At 40.0% G+C, this 16840-nt stretch overlaps 1 protein-coding gene across 3 annotated transcripts in view; it reads right to left on the reverse strand.

The window, feature by feature from the left end:
• Window positions 1-7077: 7077 nt before the first annotated feature.
• The window catches only part of NUCB2 (nucleobindin 2), a 56441-nt gene continuing 46678 nt past the window's right edge, over window positions 7078-16840 (reverse strand). For all 3 annotated transcript variants that reach the window (XM_021675170.2, XM_021675171.2, XM_064365134.1), the window contains exons 12-14: window positions 8646-8816; window positions 7987-8068; window positions 7078-7189 (exon numbers count right to left, since the gene is read on the reverse strand). In XM_021675170.2, coding sequence (XP_021530845.1) covers window positions 7182-7189; window positions 7987-8068; window positions 8646-8816 — 261 coding nt within the window. In that variant the 3' untranslated portion in view covers window positions 7078-7181. The remainder of the gene's footprint in view (window positions 7190-7986; window positions 8069-8645; window positions 8817-16840) is intronic.

Raw genomic sequence — 16840 nt, forward strand, 5'->3', positions numbered from 1 at the left:
AGGATCATCAAGAGCATGGCTGACATCAATGAAAATATAAACTGAAAGCTCTGCTGTGAAATATACATCTATAAATATGAAACCTAACTGTTTTTCTACATAATTCTATAGGCAATATTTGAAAAAAGTCTAAATCCTAAAACTAAATCAAAAGTTTGATTGGTTTTATTTTGCTTTGCTTGTCTCAATAAACAGGTTAGCAGTGCTAGAAACAGTGCATGCAAATTTTTCAATTTGGTGTCTTCACTACTTGCTGATGCTGCTTGTTCTGGCTCAATTCTTAGACTTTTAAAGAAGCAGTAACTAATTCATACCTAACAACTCATTTTTTAAATGAATTAAAAAGTGAGTAGAGAAAGGTTAGAATTCTACTAATGATATTATGTCTTTTTAAAAATCAAGGAAAAGACCGGATGCAGTGGATCACGCCTGTAATCCCAGCAATTTGGGAGGCTGAGGCAGATGGATCACCTGAGGTCGAGTTTGAGACCAGACTGACCAACATGGTGAAATCCCATCTCCACAAAAAATACAAAAAATTAGCTGGGTATGGTGGCAGGCACCTGTAAACCCAGCTACTTGGGAGGCTGAGGCAGGAGAATCGCTTGAAACAGGGAGGTGGAGATTGCAGTGAGCCATTGCACTCCAGCCTGGGCAACAGGAGCAAAACTCTGTCTCAAAAAAAAAAAATCAAGGAAAAGGTCTGATTTCCTTCAAATCTCACACTTCGAAAGCAGATAAGCAGATTGTCATTACAGTCTTCTCATTTGTCACTCATAAGGAATGAAAAACTAAATATTGTATTTTACTTAACACACTTTAGTCTCCCAATTCCATCAGAAACAAATGAATTTTAAAAGTATTAAGTTGAGGCACCAGTGATTAAGGGTGAAGGAATTATCTAGCAGGTTCTTCAGGGAATAAAAATACTGCATGACAACGATGAAGCTCATCATCTAACTCTGCCTCTTTTTCAATTTCTTCTTGATTGTACTGCATGGCTATAAAACAGAGATGAAAACTTATGCACTAACCAGAATCAGGGTTGTCAAAACTTTGTTCTAAGTTAACAGATTGTCTAACCCCTCTCTTAAAAATCACAGTAACAGCCAGGCACAGTGGCTCATGTCTGTAATCCCAGCAACTTAGGGGGCTGAGGCAGGAGGATTGCTTGAGGCCAGGAGTTTGAAACCAGCCTGGGCAACATAGAAAGACCACCTCTCTACAAAAATTTAAAAATTAGCCGGCCATGAAAGCATACACCTGGAGTCCCAGCTACTCAGGAAGCTGAGAGAATAAGATTGCTTAAGCCCAGAAGTTCAAGACTACAGTGAGTTACGATGGCACCACCGCACTCCAGCCTGGATGACAGAGAGAGACCCATCTCTAAAAGAAAAAAAAAAATGCCGTCAAAAAAATTTTCTTTATATTTTTCCTCATGAGAAAGATTTGCATTTACTTGTATATAAATATAAGACATAAAACATAAACATAAGACATAAACATATTTGTAGTATAAATAAGTTCAATGCACATAAAATAATGCTGTTGTAAACAAATCTGGGCATAAAAAACATATATCTATGTCTCAGAGTATTTTTTCACCACTACTTTTTTTGTGTGTGAGATGGAGTGTTGCTCTTATTGCCCAGGCTGGAGTGCGATGGCGGGATCTCGGCTGACTGCAATCCTCCATCTCCTGGGTTCGAGCAATTCTCCTGCCTCAACCTCCTGAGTAGCTGAGATTACAGGCATGTGTCACCACGCCTGGATAATTTTTCATCTTTAGTAGAGATGGGGTTTCTCCATGTTGGTCAGGCTGGTCTCAAACTCCCAACCTCAGGTAATCCGTCCACCTTGGCCTCCCAAAATGCTGGGATTATAGGCATGAGCCACCATGCCGGGCCCTTACCACTACTTCTAAATTGTAGTTGTCTTTAGTGATAATTAAATATTCTAGAGAATGATAATCTTTCAAAATCTAATTTTAATTGTATTTACAGTTTGAGCATTTCAAATCCAAAATTCTGAAACCGGAAATGCTCCAAAGTCTAAAACTTTTTGAGTGCCCACCTAATGCTCAAAGAAAATACTCATTTCAGTTGTCTAAATTTTGGATTTGGGATGCTCAACCAATAAAAGTATAACGCAGGCTGGGTGCAGTAGCTCATGCTTGTAATCCCAGCACCTTGGGAGGCCAAGGCAGGCAGATCGCTTGAGGTTAGAGGTTTGAGACCAGCCTGGCCAACATGGTGAAACACTGTCTCTACTAAAGGTACAAGAATTAGCCAGGCATGGTGGCGGGCGCCTGTAATACCAGCTACTTGGGAGGCTGAGGCAGAAGAATCGCTTGAGCCTGGAAGGTGGAGGTTGCAGTGAGCCAAGATCATGCCACTGCACTCCAGCCTGGGCAACAGAGTGAGACTCCATCTCAAAGAAATAAATAAATGAATGCATGCATGAATGAATGAATGTATAATGCAAATATTCTAGAAAACGAAAAAATCTGAAATCCAAAACACTTCAGGTCCCAAGCATTGTAGATAAGGAATGCTCAACCTCTACTTAAGTAAACTATAAAATGTACATGCTTCATGAAAATTAGTATGTGAAACAAAACTTCAAATTCCTAATAAATTCCACTAAGTCAGCTTAACCAAAGACACTTAATAACTAAAGAAATATGAAGAAGGGTATAAACACAGGACCAATACTTTCTAACAGAACTGAAAAGAATAGTGTTTGCACCTTTCTTAGAAATAACATTCATTCACAAATGCCTGGTACTCACAAAAACTAATTCCTTAATCCATCATTTTAGGCTTAGTATTTCTTTTCTGAATAATATGAATTATGTTAGTTTGCTGGAAACTGTGAAATATTTCTACATTAATATCCCTCATTTACTCATGCCAAAAAAGCATTTCAAGAAATTATGTCTTCCAATTAATTCCTTATTTATCCACAGTTTACCATCTAAAAACATTTACCCATAAGAATGTCATCAGTTTCATGTCACAGATAGTAGTCATCAACAAAAGGATATTCCAAACCATTTTTCTATATTGCTTATAATTTAAGCAATAGAGATTCTATTCTATTTCTTAAAAAAGCATAGCAAGCCCTATTACTACATCGAGTGGGTTCTGTTGCGTTTTTTTTTTTTTTTTGAGACAGAGTCTCACTCTGTTGGCCAGGCTGCAGTGGTGTGATCTTAGCTCACTGCAACCTCCATCTCCTGGGCTCAAGCAATTCTCCTGCCTCAGTCTCCCGAGTAGCTGGGATTACAGGACTGTGCCACCACACCCAGCTGATTTTTTTATTTCTAGTAGAGATGTGGTTTCATTAGGTTGGCCAGACTGGTCTCAAACTCCTGGCTCAGGTAATCTGCCTGCCTCCGCCTCCCAAAGTGCTGGGATTATAGGCGTGCACCACTACGCCTGGCTTTGTAGGTTGTTTTAAGCTGTATATAAGAATAACTTTCCTGAACTGCTATTTTTAATTTTGGGATCTATTAAGAAAAAAATCTGAAGTCTGTTTGGAGGAATATGCAATGATTATCTAAAAATTTATAAAATATAAACTAAGAGATTAAAAAATTATTAATATTAAGTGAAACAATGTAAACTTCTGAGGTGCTAGGGTAGGTTTCTTTTTTTTTTTTTTAGATGGAGTATTGCTCTGTGGCCTAGGCTGGAGTACAGTGGCATGATCTTGGCTCGCTGCAACCTCCACCTCCCAGGCTCAAGCGATTCTCCTGCCCCAGCCTCCTGAGTAACTGGGACTACAGGTGTGCACCACCACACCCAGCTAATTTATTTTTAGTAGAGATGGGATTTCACCAGGTTGGCCAGGCTGGTCTTGAACTCCTGACCTCAGGTGATCCACCCACCTCAGCTTCCCAGAGTGCTGAGATTACAGGCATGAGCCACCATGCCCAGCCTAGGGTAGCTTTTAACATGCATTCCTAACACACAGAGGTAGGAAAGTTGAACACTGTATTTCCCAACCTCCCTTGCAGCTAGGGTTTCAGATATGATTGGTCCAGTCAGTCAGATTCACTCACTTGAGACTTTTACTCAGAACCAAGTTACATGGGGACAGAGGCAGGAAGAGATGTATCTATTTTTGCTGGCATAAAGCAGGGCAGAGGTGGTGTGGCTCTGGAACTGGCAACTGTTCACAGCTTCCTAGTACAGCAGGCAGCTTCCTAATCCAGCAGGCGGCTTCTTGATTGTTCTAAAAGCAGCAGCTCCTTTGGCAGCCCACTCTTCTGATGTAGTTCCTAGCAGCTCAGCCTAGGTCTGTTTCTTCAGCCCTCCCATAGATTGTGTCCTATCTATACTTCTTCATCAATCCCCTTCTGTTTAATAGCTAAAGAAGATTTCATTGCCTATAGCCAAGAATCTTGACCTATACAGAATTCGGTAGCTAGAAGTAAGGCGCAGCAAGTCAAAGGCCCTAAATCTGGGGTTGGCTTAGTTGGAGGTAGGGCTTTGGGCAGTGAGACTTCTTGCCAACAGAGGTCAAGGTGAGGTTGAGACTTCCTGCCACAGAGATGAAGGTGGTAGAACTTCAGAGTGCTAGCATGTGTTGGCAGCTTCTTGCCTCTTTTCAGCAAAGCCCTACAAGAGAATTGTGACTTCAGCAAAGCCCTACAAGAGAAATGTGACATGGGCTAAGGTTAACAAGTCTACAGTGATGCAAGGGAAAATAGGTTTGTTGAGAGAATTGCTCTTTATCTGTCACATAAATTGACCAAGTCCCAAATCTGAAGCCCTGAAGAATTGAAAAAGTCAACTACTACTGTACTCCAAACTGAAACATTTATAAGTAAAGGCTCTGAGGGAGCTACTAAAACTTTCTCAACCTTTTTCAAGAAGCTTCCCTTAAGAATTTTCTGCCAAATAATGGAAGAGATCAGATTAAGACTGTTGCCATCCCATCCAAGCCTACCATCTCAAAGGATCACAAGGAGGTACCATTCCTGTAAGAACAAAGGGGATGGAGAGCGCACAGAGGTCAGCAAGTAAATGATGAAGTTCTTTGTTAAAAACAGTGCCTTTTAGCTTTCCATGGAAATGATTAAAGACAACAGTCCAAAAACTTGCTAAATTTTTAGGAATCCACTTGGCCAAGAAACAGAACAAAACAGTAACAAAAACGGAAACCTGGCCTGCAACAGCCTGTAGCTGTTACTGATCTATATATACTCTAATTCCAAAGCCTGCCCCCAGACTCACAATTATAGGAAGTAAACCGCTAAGGCTGCCCAGCTCCAAGAAGAGTATACTTTCCAATGCCCATTCAGATTGTATCTGAAAATTAATGTATAATAAAAACCTCCCAGAAAGCAAAACTAAGGCCCCCGAGGACATTAGATAAAGGAATTCCTCTTAGATAGGTGAATCAGGTGTTGCCTGATGGGCAAACCAAGGAATATATTCATGGACTATAGCAGAGAGATTTATTCATTTTTGGCAAGTGGTACTTTCAAATTGCTATGGATCAGTGACTGCTGTATTTCTAATCCTCTCCTTTTCTAAAAGGTCAATTTTAGAGTGCCTGGGCATGGTGGCTCACGCCAATAATCCCAGTGCTTTGGGAGGCTGAGGCAAGAAGATTGCTTGAGACCAGGAGTTTAAGACCAGCCTGAGCAACACAGCAAGACTCCATCTCTACAAAACAAAAAACAAAAAACAAAAAAAAAAGTTTAAATTAGCCAGGTGTTCATGGCATGTGCCTGTAGTCTTAGCTACTAGGGAGACTGAGGTGAAAGGATCACTTGAGCCCAGGAGTTCAAGGCTGTAGTGAGCTATGACGGCACCACTGTACTCCAGACTGGATAACAGAGTGAGACTCTGTCTCTAAAAAATTAAAACGGTCAGTTTTCCTGCACCTTTGCATTATGCATCTGGTGCTCTTGGGGCAGAAAACTTGTCTTTTAGTTTGCAGGTGGCCAGAACACAAGGAGCCACACCTTAACATGATGGGGAGGACTGTCCCCAGATAGTGTGGTCTTTCATCTAAGATGCAATAATGGGCTGGATTTCTGGTGGTTTCCCTTAGGGGAGAGAGGAGTCAGTGTTTTCTATCTCAGAAGAAGAACATACACAGAAATGTAGGTAGCCAACAAGGCTGACTGAGGTTAAAATTGAAAGCTGTCTACCTATCAGTGTAACACTCTTCCTTCCTTCCTTAGTAAAAGAATCCAACTTTTAGCTGGTCACATTGCCACATGGACTTCTCAGTCTCCCTAGCAGCTAGGTGTTGCCATCAGTGTGACTCAATTCTGGCTGAGACGTAAGTTCATGTGCTGCTGGTTCTGGAAAATGGCCTCAGGGAAGCTAATTCAAGTAGAGAAAGTCCAATTTCTTGCCTTCCCCACTCCCTCCAGGAGCAAACTTGAACAGTGAGAGTGACGTAACCTGAGGATAAAAATCATGCACTGAGGATAGAGCAGAAAGATAGGAACTTGGACACCACCTACTTCTAGACTTCTTTTATGTAAGAAAAAAAACTCCTATTTAGTTTAAACTACTGTTATCTTTGGCTTTTCTGTTGTATATAATAAAACCTAATCTCAAATGATAAAGTATAGAGCAAAATAAAGAAGAATGAAAAATGACCTAAAGTGATAACAAAGGTTATTCAGGTGAAGAATTTCTAGCAGTTGAGGTTGCCAAAAGTAGAAAAAGGTTACCAGGAAACACAGGGAAATGCTATGGACTTTTCATAATTGTTAGTGTCGAAGAGCCATTTATTAAAAGAAGGAATGATAAGCACCCATAAAGAACATCTATGTTTATGAGTAAGTGAGAGCACTCTAATTTAAAAGCAATAGGCAGAGTTTTCTCACTTAAATAGTTCCTAAAAGTTACACTAACTTATGGCATAAAGTCACTGAATTAAATCACTAAAGGAGAACAGAAGAAATAGAAGAGCCGTGTGAGAGTGAGAGCAGAGAGCGGATAGTGAGTTTGTGTTCTTCCTGGTTGTGACAGACTTCAATCCTTTAATATCTGTGTCCAAGAAAAAGTGTTCTCATTTAAAAAGTATTTTCCTTTATTCCAAATATGCTTTTAAAATATTTATTGAGCAGAGAAAAAGGAAGGGAGCTAAAAAGATGAAATAGATGTTGAGTTAACAGCTTTCTTCCAAGTTCTGGTGGACTTCAGACTTTAAATGTCTGTTGGAAAAAAAAAATATGTTCTTATTTTAAAAGTATCTTCCTTTATTCTGAATGTTCTTTCATATACAGATATATTTGTTTTTAAAAATATGCTTAGCTAATCATAGATTACAGTTTTTAAAAACATGTCCTCTGGTAAGATTAATATAATTAGAAAGAATTACAAATAATGTTGAAACAAATCAATTAACCATAAATATGGTTATCAAATTATATAAATGATATGGCTGGGCACAGTGCCTCATGCCTGTAATCCCAGCACTTTGGGAGGCCAAGGTAGGCATTCCAGACCAGCCTGACTAACATGGTGAAACCCCATCTCTACTAAAAATACAAAAATTAGCTAGGCACAGTGGTGGGCGCCTGTAACCCCAGCTACTCAGGAGGCTGAGGCAGGAGAATCTCTTGAACCCGGAAGGCGGAGGTTGCAGTGAGCCAAGATTGCACCATTGCACACCAGCTTGGGCAACAAGAGCAAAACTCTGCCTCAAAAAAAAAAAAAAAAAAAAAAAAAAAATATATATATATATATATATATATATGTATACACACACACATATATATTCTACATATATAAATGATACAGCACTTAAAATTTGCTGCTACATAAAACTTTTGGAGGCATTTTCATTTTTCTGTGATCCAAATTGCTCTAATACTACAAAAAATACACAAAAAATAACATATATCATCTTAATGATATATATAAATGAAATTATATTTGTAATAAATGTGGACTTCAATTGATACAATAATTTATTTTCCTAAATAACTAATCAAACAAAATTACATACGTGGCTCAAACTTCAATTCTCCAGCTGGCCCTGATGGAGGAATTCCTTGTTGTAATTTTTTTTGTTCCATCTGCTGTATGACCTGGTGAATGGAAAAAGAAAAGGTATAATTTGATCTTCTATCATATGTGTGACCTTTGACAAAGCCCAACATAGTAACTGAAAATTGTTTTCTAAAACAAAGATATGCAAACTATAAACTTTAGATTTGACCAGGTGCAGTGGCTCATGACGATAGTCCCAGCACTTTCAGAGGCTGAAATTGGAGGATCACCTGAGGCCAGAAGTTCGATACCAGCCTGGGCAACATAGTGAGACCTGGTCTCTACAAAAAAAACATTAACATTAGCCAGGCACACTGGCATGCACCTGTAGTCCTAGCTACTGGGGAGGCTGAGGTGGGAGGATCACTTGAGCCCAGGAGCTTGAGGCTGCAGTGAGCTATGATCATACCACTATACTCCAGCTTGGGAGACAGGCTATCTCAAAATAAAGTAAAATAAAATAAAATTTAGATTAATATTCCACAAAACAGTTTTAAAGTATTAAAATTTAAAATACTATAGCTACAGTACAATGAAATATGTTACAAAAACACAGGCTTTTAACAAAGCCCCTGAAATCTTTTTTAATGCCATAATCTTTTGACAAAATGCCACCTGATGATATTCCAGCTTCTGAGCCTCCAGTTGATCATGCTGACGCTGTAGCTCTTCTTTTTGTTTCTGAAGCTCATCTGCCTTCTTCTTAAGTTCATTTTCTTGTAAAGCAATAATATTTTCATATTCTTTTAGTTCTTCCTCTGTGAAGAACTGTTGCTGATCTAATGTCTAAAAGAAAAAATAGGAAAAAAAAATCTTAAAACTACAACAATAAAGTCTTATTTAGCTTTAGAATTCTATAGTTAGCAAAGTATAAAAGAGTATCTACAGGATTACGCCTGTGGGGTAAGAAGGAAGGGGAAATAAGTAATATATATTTATGTACTCATTTGAGCAAATGGAAAAACAGGAAGAGAAACTCAGAGATTCTCTTCGAGGAATGGTAACTAAAGGCAAAGAGTGAGAACTGGGCAGAAGTGACAAAGAGAACGTGGGAAAAGAAATAACATTTGTCATTCCCCCCAACTCTCACTGAAACACAAATTTTAACAGCTGTCTGCACACAGAAAAGCCCAAAAAGCAAACATCAGGTGAGCACTCATAGTACCTGGTTTCAACTTCATATCACTGACAAAGGCATTGACAAGGGCAAGAGAGACAGTTTTGAATCACCTATGCCACCTCTCCCCCATCCCCTCGCAGCAGACATGCAGCACAGAGAGTCTGTGCACTCCAGGGAAGGAGCATAGCGACAAGGGGACTTTACATTGAACTCAGTGCTGCCCTGTCACAGCAGAGAATAAAGCTGTGCTGGGCTTCACCAGTGCCCATGATGGAGGGAGCATTTGAGCCATCGCCCATCCCAGCAGTGGATACTGAATTTCCTAGCAACCCTCACCATGTGGGCTAAATGCTCTGGGGTCCTAGGTAAATTTGAAAGGCAGACTAGGAAAGGTGGACTATAATTCCTAGGCAACTCCTAGTGCTAGGCTGGGCTTAGAGCCAGTAAACTAGAGTAACAGGTAACCAGGGGAGACACCAGCTGGTGAGGCTAAGGGAAAGCTTGTGCTACCCCTCCCTGAACCTCAGGTGGTGCAGCTTATAGCTATGAAAGTGACTCCTTTATTGAGGAAAGGAAAGCAAAAAGTAAAGAGGGCTTTGTCTTGCATCCTGGATACCAGCTAAGCCACAGTAGGATAAGGCACCAGGCAGAGTTGTGAGACCCCAATTCCAGGCCCTAGCTCCCAGATGACATTTCCAGACATACCCTAACCCAAAAGGAAAACTGCTGCCTTAAGGAGGCAGTCCTGGCAGGCTTCATCATTTGCTGAGTAAAGAGCCCTTGGGTCCTGAATAACCAGCGGCGAGACCCAGGGAGTAGGCTCTGGGTCTTGGACTCCGAGACATGCTGGCTTCGGGGTGACCCAGCATATCCCAGCTGTAGTGGCTATGGTGAAAGGCCCCTGTTTGAGGAAAGCAGAGGGAAAGTAAAGGCAATTTTGTCTTGCACACTCGTTACCAGCTTGGCCACAGTAGGGTAGAACAACAAGCAGCTTTTGGGGTCCCTGAGTCCAGGCCTTGGCTCTTAGCATTTCTGGACTCGCCTTGGGCCAGAGGGGAGCCCATTTCCCTGAAGGGTGAGTCCCAGGCCTGGCAGCATTTACAAGGTGACAGAAAAGCACTTGGGCTTTCGGCAAATATCAGCAGTGGCTGGGAGAAGCCCATGTGGACCAGAGGTGGTGGTGGTGATGGCCACGGGGAGAGGGTCCTCTGCCTGTGGAAAGGGGAGTGAAGAGCAGGAAGGCCTTTGTATTGTGGTTTGAGTGCCAGCTTAGTCACAGTAAAACAGAACATCAGGTAAATCGCTAGGATTTTTATTAGAATCCCTGGCTTCCAGACAGCATCTCTGGACACACCCAGGGTCTGGGGGATCTCGCCACCATGAAGGAAAAGGCCTTGGGCAAGGCCCAGTGCCATGTTGGCTTCAGGACTGACCCAGCACAGTTCCAGTGCTGATGGCCACAGGGGTACTTGCATCAAAACACCTCCAGTTCCAGGTGGCTCAGCACAGAGAGAGAGAGAGAGACTTCATTTGTTTGGAAGAAAGTAAGGGAAAAGAACAAGAGTCTCTGCCTTGTAACCTAGAGAATTCTTCTGGATCTTATCCAAGACCACAAAGATGGTACTTCTATGAGTCTGCAAAAATCACAGAATTACGGGACTTGGGGCCTAAATCCCATGGAATATCTGGAAAGCTTTTCGAAGAAGGACATGCACAAACAAGCCCAGACTGCGAAGATTACAATAACTAACTCTTCAATGCCCAGACACTGACGAACATCTGCACACATCACCACCACCCAGGAAAACACGACCTCACCAAATGAATTAAATAAGGCACCAGGTTCCAATTCTGGGGAATCAGCGATACATGACCTTTCAGATACAGAATTCAAAACAGCTGTGTTGAGGAAACTCAAAGAAATTCAAGATAACAACACAGAGAAGGAATTCAGAATTCAGATAAATTTAACAAAGAGATCAAAAGAATTACAAAGAATCAAGCAGAACTAGAGTTAAAAAAATGCAACGAACATGCTGAAGAATGTATCAGGGTCTCTTAATAGCAGAACTGATCAAGCAGAACAAAGAATTACTGAGCTTGAAAACAAGCTATTTGAAAATACAGTTAGAGGACTCAAAAGGAAAGAGAATGAAAAACAATGAAAGCACGCCTACAAGATCTAGAAAATAGCTTCAAAAGGGCAAAGCTAAGAGTTTTATTGACCTAAAAGAGGAGGCAGAGAAAGAGATAAGGGTAGAAAGTTTATTCAAAGGGATAATATCAGAAATATTTCAACATTCAAGTGCAAGAAAGTTATAGAACATCAAGTAGATTTAACTCATGTCAGACTACCTCAAGGCATTTAATAATCAAACTCCCAAAGGTCAAGTAAGAAGAAAGGACACCATCTCTGGACACACCCAGGGTCTGGGGGAACTCACCACCATGAAGAAAAGGGCCTTGGGCAAGGCCCAGTGCCATGCTGGCTTCAGGGCTAACCCAGCACAGTTCCAGTGGTGATGGCCATAGGGGTACTTGCATAAAGTTGAGTGTGGTGGCTCGCACCTGTAATCTCGCACTTTGGGAGGCAGAGGTGGGCGAATCACTTGAGGCCAGGAGTTTAAGACCAGCCTGGCCAACATGGAAAAACCCCATCTCCACTAAAAACATAAAAATTAGCCAGGTGTGGTGGCACACACCCATAATCCTAGCTACATGGCAGCCTAAGGCACAAGAATTGCTTGAACCTCGGAGACAGAGGTTGCAGTGAGCCAAGATCATGACACAGCCCTCTAGCCTGAGTAATAGAGCAAGACTCTGTCTCAGGTGGCAGATTTTTCAGTGGAAACCTTACGGGCCAAGAGAGACTGGCATGACATATTTGAAGTACTCATGGAAAAAAAAAACCCACATTTACCCTAGAATGGTATATTCACTGAAAATATTCTTTAAGCATGTAGGCGAAATAAAGACCTTCTCAGACAAACAAAAGCTGAGGGATTGCATCAACATCAGACCTGTCCTATAAGAAATATGGAAGGTAGTTCTTCAATCTGAAATAAAAGGATGTTAATGAGAACAAAGAAATCATCTGATGGTATAAAACTCACTGGTAACAGTAAGCACACAGAAAAACACCGAATAGTGTAACACTGTAATTGTGGTATATAAACCTCTCGACTTAAGTAGAAAGACTAAACAAGGAACCAATCAAAAATAATAACTAAAAACAAATAAAATAACTACAACTTTTCAAGACAGACAATAAAATAAGATGTGAAAAGTAACAATGAAAAGTTAAAAAGCAGGAGGATGAAGTTAAAGTGTAAAGTATTTATTAATCTTGCCTTTTGTTTATGCAATTGGTGTTATCATCAGTTAAAAATAATAGGTTATATTATTTGCAAGCCTCATGGTAACCTCAAATCTAAAAACATACAATGGATACACACACAAAAAAAGCAAGAAATTAGAGCATGCCACAAGAGAAAATCAGCTTCACTAAAAGGAAGACAGGAAGGAAAAAAAAGAAGACAGCAAAACAACCAGGAAAATAACAAAATAGCAGGAGTAAGTCCCTACTTACCAATAATAATAACTTTGAATGTAAACCAACTAAACTTTCCAATTAAGACATAGGGTGTCTGAATAGATGAAAAAACAAGACCCAATGATCTGTTGCCTAAAAGAAACACACTTCACCTATAAAGACATGGAGACTGAAAATAGAGAGATGGAAAAAGATATTCCATGCCAATGGAAACCAAAAAAGAGCAGGAGTAGCAGGAGCAATACAAAACAGAGGTCAAGATAAAACTGAGGTCAAGACAAAAACTGAGACAAAGACAATAATAAATGGGTCCATTCAGCAAGAAGATATAATGATTGCAAACATATATGCACCCAACACTAGAGCACCTAGATATATTAAGCAAATATTATTAGAGCAAAAGACAGACCTCAATATGATAATAGCTGAAGACTTCAACACCCCACTTTCAGCATTAGACAGAAAATCAACAAAAAAAATTGGACATAATCTGCAGTATAGATCAAATGGATCTAACATATATTTAACGAACATTTCATCTAACAGCTATAGAATACACATTTTTCGCCAGGTGTGGTGGCTCACGCCTGTAATCCCAGCACTTTGGGAGGCCGAGGCCGGTGGATCACTTGAGGTCAGGAGTTTGAGACCAGCCTGGCCAACATGGTGAAACCCTTTCTCTATTAAAAATAGAAAAATTAGCCGGGCATGATGGCAGGTGCCTGTAATCCCACCTACTCTGGAGGCTGAAGTGGGAGAATCACTTGAATTGGGGAGATGGAGGTTACAGTGAACTGAGATTTCGCCATTGCATTCCTGCCTGGGCAACAGAGTGAGACCCTGCCTTAAAAAAATAAAAAATAAAATAAAAAAATAAGAACACACATTTTTCTCCTTAGCACATGGATTGTTCTCAAAGATAGACAATATGGGACGGGAGCAGTGGCTAACGCCTGTAATCCTAGCACTTTGGGAGGCCAAGGTGGGTGGATCACTTGAGGTTAGGAGTTCGAGACCAGCCTGGCCAACATGGTGAAACCTTGTCTCTACTAAAAATACAAAAATTAGCAGGCATGTTGGTGCATGCCTGTAGTCCCAGCTACTAGGGAGGCTGAGGCAGGAGAATCACTTGAACTCAGGAGGAGGAGGTTGCAATGAGCCGAGATCATGCCACTGCACTCCAGCTTGGGCATCAGAGCAAGACTTTGCCTCAAAGCAAACAAACAAACAAATAAAAAACTACAATGAGATACCATCTTACCTCGGTTAAAATGGCTTTTATCCAAAAGACAGGCAATAACAAATGCTGGCAAGGATATGGAAAAAAGGGAACCCTTGTACACTGTTGGTAGGAATGTAAATTAATACAACCACTATGGAGAACAGTGCAGAAGTTTCTCAAAAAATCAAAAATAGAGTTACCATATGATGCAGCAATCTCAATGCTGGGTATATACCCCAAAGAAAGGAAATTAATATATCGAAGAAATATCTGCATTTCCACGTTCGTTGTAGTACTGTTCACAATAGCTAAGCGTCCATCAACAGACGAATGGATGAAGAAAATGTGGTACTTATACACAACAGAGTATTATTTCAGCCACAAAAATAAAGAATGAGACTGTCATTTGCAACAACATGGATGGAACTGGAGGTCATTATGTTAAGTGAAATAAGCCAGGCACAGAAAGACAAATATCACATGTTCCTACTTATCTGTGGGTTCTAAAAATCTAAACAACTGAACTCATGGAGATAGAGAATAGAAGGATGGTTAACAGAGGCTGGAAAAGGTGTGGAGTGGGGGAGCGGTAGGGACAGTTAAGGGGTACCAAAAAAAAAGAATGAATAAAACCTAGTATTTTATAGTACAACTGGGGGACTATAGTCAATAATAATTTAATTGTACATTTCAAAATAACTAAAAAAGCATAATTGGATTGTTTGTAACATAAAAGATAAATGCTTGATGGGATGGATACCCAATTTTCCATTATGTAATTATTACACATTCCATACCTGTACCAAAATATCTCACCTACCCCTTAAATATATACATATACTATGAATGTGCATGCATAAAAATTTAATTATAAAAAATAAAGAATACACCTTTTTCATACAGATTCAATTTTTTAGAAATGTGTTAAGGTTTCACATATTTAAGAAAATAAAATTAAAATCCACGAGACAGAAAAATCCTAAAACTTGAATAGAAAAACAGAAGTCAATAAATAGTACTTTTATTTTAAATTGATGAGATAACCCACAGAATGGGGAGGAAAAAAATGAACTAATCCAAGTAATTTTTGATCATAGTATTTGGACAATATGCCCTTGAGTTAAAAATAACAACAACAATAATTTTTTTTGTTTTTTTTTTTTTTGAGATGGAGTCTTGCTCTGTTACCCAGGCTGGAGTACAGGGGTGAGATCTTGGCTCACTGCAACCTCTGTCTACCAGGTTCAAGCAATTCTCCTATCTGAGTCTCCCAAGTAGCTGGAATTACAGGAGTGCGCCACCACTCCTGACTAATTTTTGTAATAGAAACAGGGTTTCACCATGTTGGCCAGGTCTCAGACTCCTGACTTGAGGTGATTCGCCCACCCTGGCCTCCCAAAGTGCTGGGATTACAGGCGTGAGCCACTGTGGCGGCCCCAACAGCAACAAAATCTAAACAAATTTTAAACTCTTATTTTACAGAGGCATGGATTAGTATTCTGAAACTCCTTGTACATTCTAGGATTGAGCAAATAAACGAATTATTTTTAAGGAAAAGGGAGTTAGGTTTTGCATGAAATATGGCAAAAGACAGACTGCTGTGTTGAAATCAAAGTTGTTGCATATATGTTCATTGCAGCACTATTCACAATAGCAAAGACATAGAATCAACCTAAATGCCCAACCTAAATGATTAGATAAAGAAATGTGGTACATATATACCATGGAATACTATGCTGCCATAAAAATGAACGAGATCATGTCCTCTGCAGGAACACAGATGAAGCTGGAGGCCATTATCTTTAGCAAACACTAATACAGGAATAGAAAACCAAATACTGCATGTTCTCACTTATAAGTGGGAGATAAATGATGAGAACACATGGACACATAGAGGAGAACACATACTGGGGCCTATGGGAGGACGAAGGGCAGGAGGAAGAGGAGGATCAGGAAAAATAACTAATGGGTATGAGGGCTTAATACCTGGGTAATAAAATAATCTGTACAACAAACCCCCATGACACAAGTTTATATATATAAACTATATAACAAACCTGCACACGTATCCTTGAACTTCAAATAATTTAAAAAAAAATTAGAGGTATTGGGATTGCAATTGGAGATACCAGTGTAAACTTATGAGTTTTAATATATATTGATAGATATATAAAAATGAATATAAATGTGCACAGGTGTTGTATATGTGTGTATACGTGCACATATGTGTATATATATACATATACATATACACATCTATATTACATATACATATTATTTTAATTCCCGAGCTCTGCCATCTGACAAGACCTTGGAAGCAATCTCACTGCAGTAGCAAGGAGCACATCCAGGGCCCAGATCTTGGTCTGCAGTATCAATCTCCACTAAAAGGAACTAGGGCTTCTCAGAAAAATGGTTCATTCCAAATTGGGTCAGGGAAAGGGTAAGATAAGCCTTGAACATCCTGATATACTAAAAGTAAGGAAGTCTCCAAAGAATGATTCAGACATGTCAGAAGGAAACAAAAGCCAGTCTGAAGAAACTGCCACTGGCCAAGTCTGGGACATTTTGAGCATGGAAATAATGATGGTAAGGATTAGAACTTACTGAATAAAAAAAGAAGACACGAGCCTACACTGATAAACAGAAGGTCAGGGGAAGGAATAGCTTTTCCTTACAGTAGAAAACCAACTAACAAATGTAGAAGGGATGATCAGATTAGAAAATCACCATTTGTTGGCCAGGTGTGGTGGCTCACATCTGTAATCCCAACACTTTGGGAGGTCAAGGTGGGCAGATCACTTGAGGTCAGGAGTTCAAGACCAGCCTGGCCAGCATGGTGAAACTCCATCTCTACTAAAAATACCAAAATTAGCCAGGCATGATTGCACATGCCTGTAGTTCAGCTACCTGGG

The sequence above is a fragment of the Aotus nancymaae genome, unplaced genomic scaffold (assembly GCF_030222135.1).
Source record: "Aotus nancymaae isolate 86718 unplaced genomic scaffold, 86718_ANA_hifiasm-v0.15.2.pri h1tg000059l, whole genome shotgun sequence".
Taxonomy (NCBI): Eukaryota; Metazoa; Chordata; class Mammalia; order Primates; family Aotidae; genus Aotus; species Aotus nancymaae.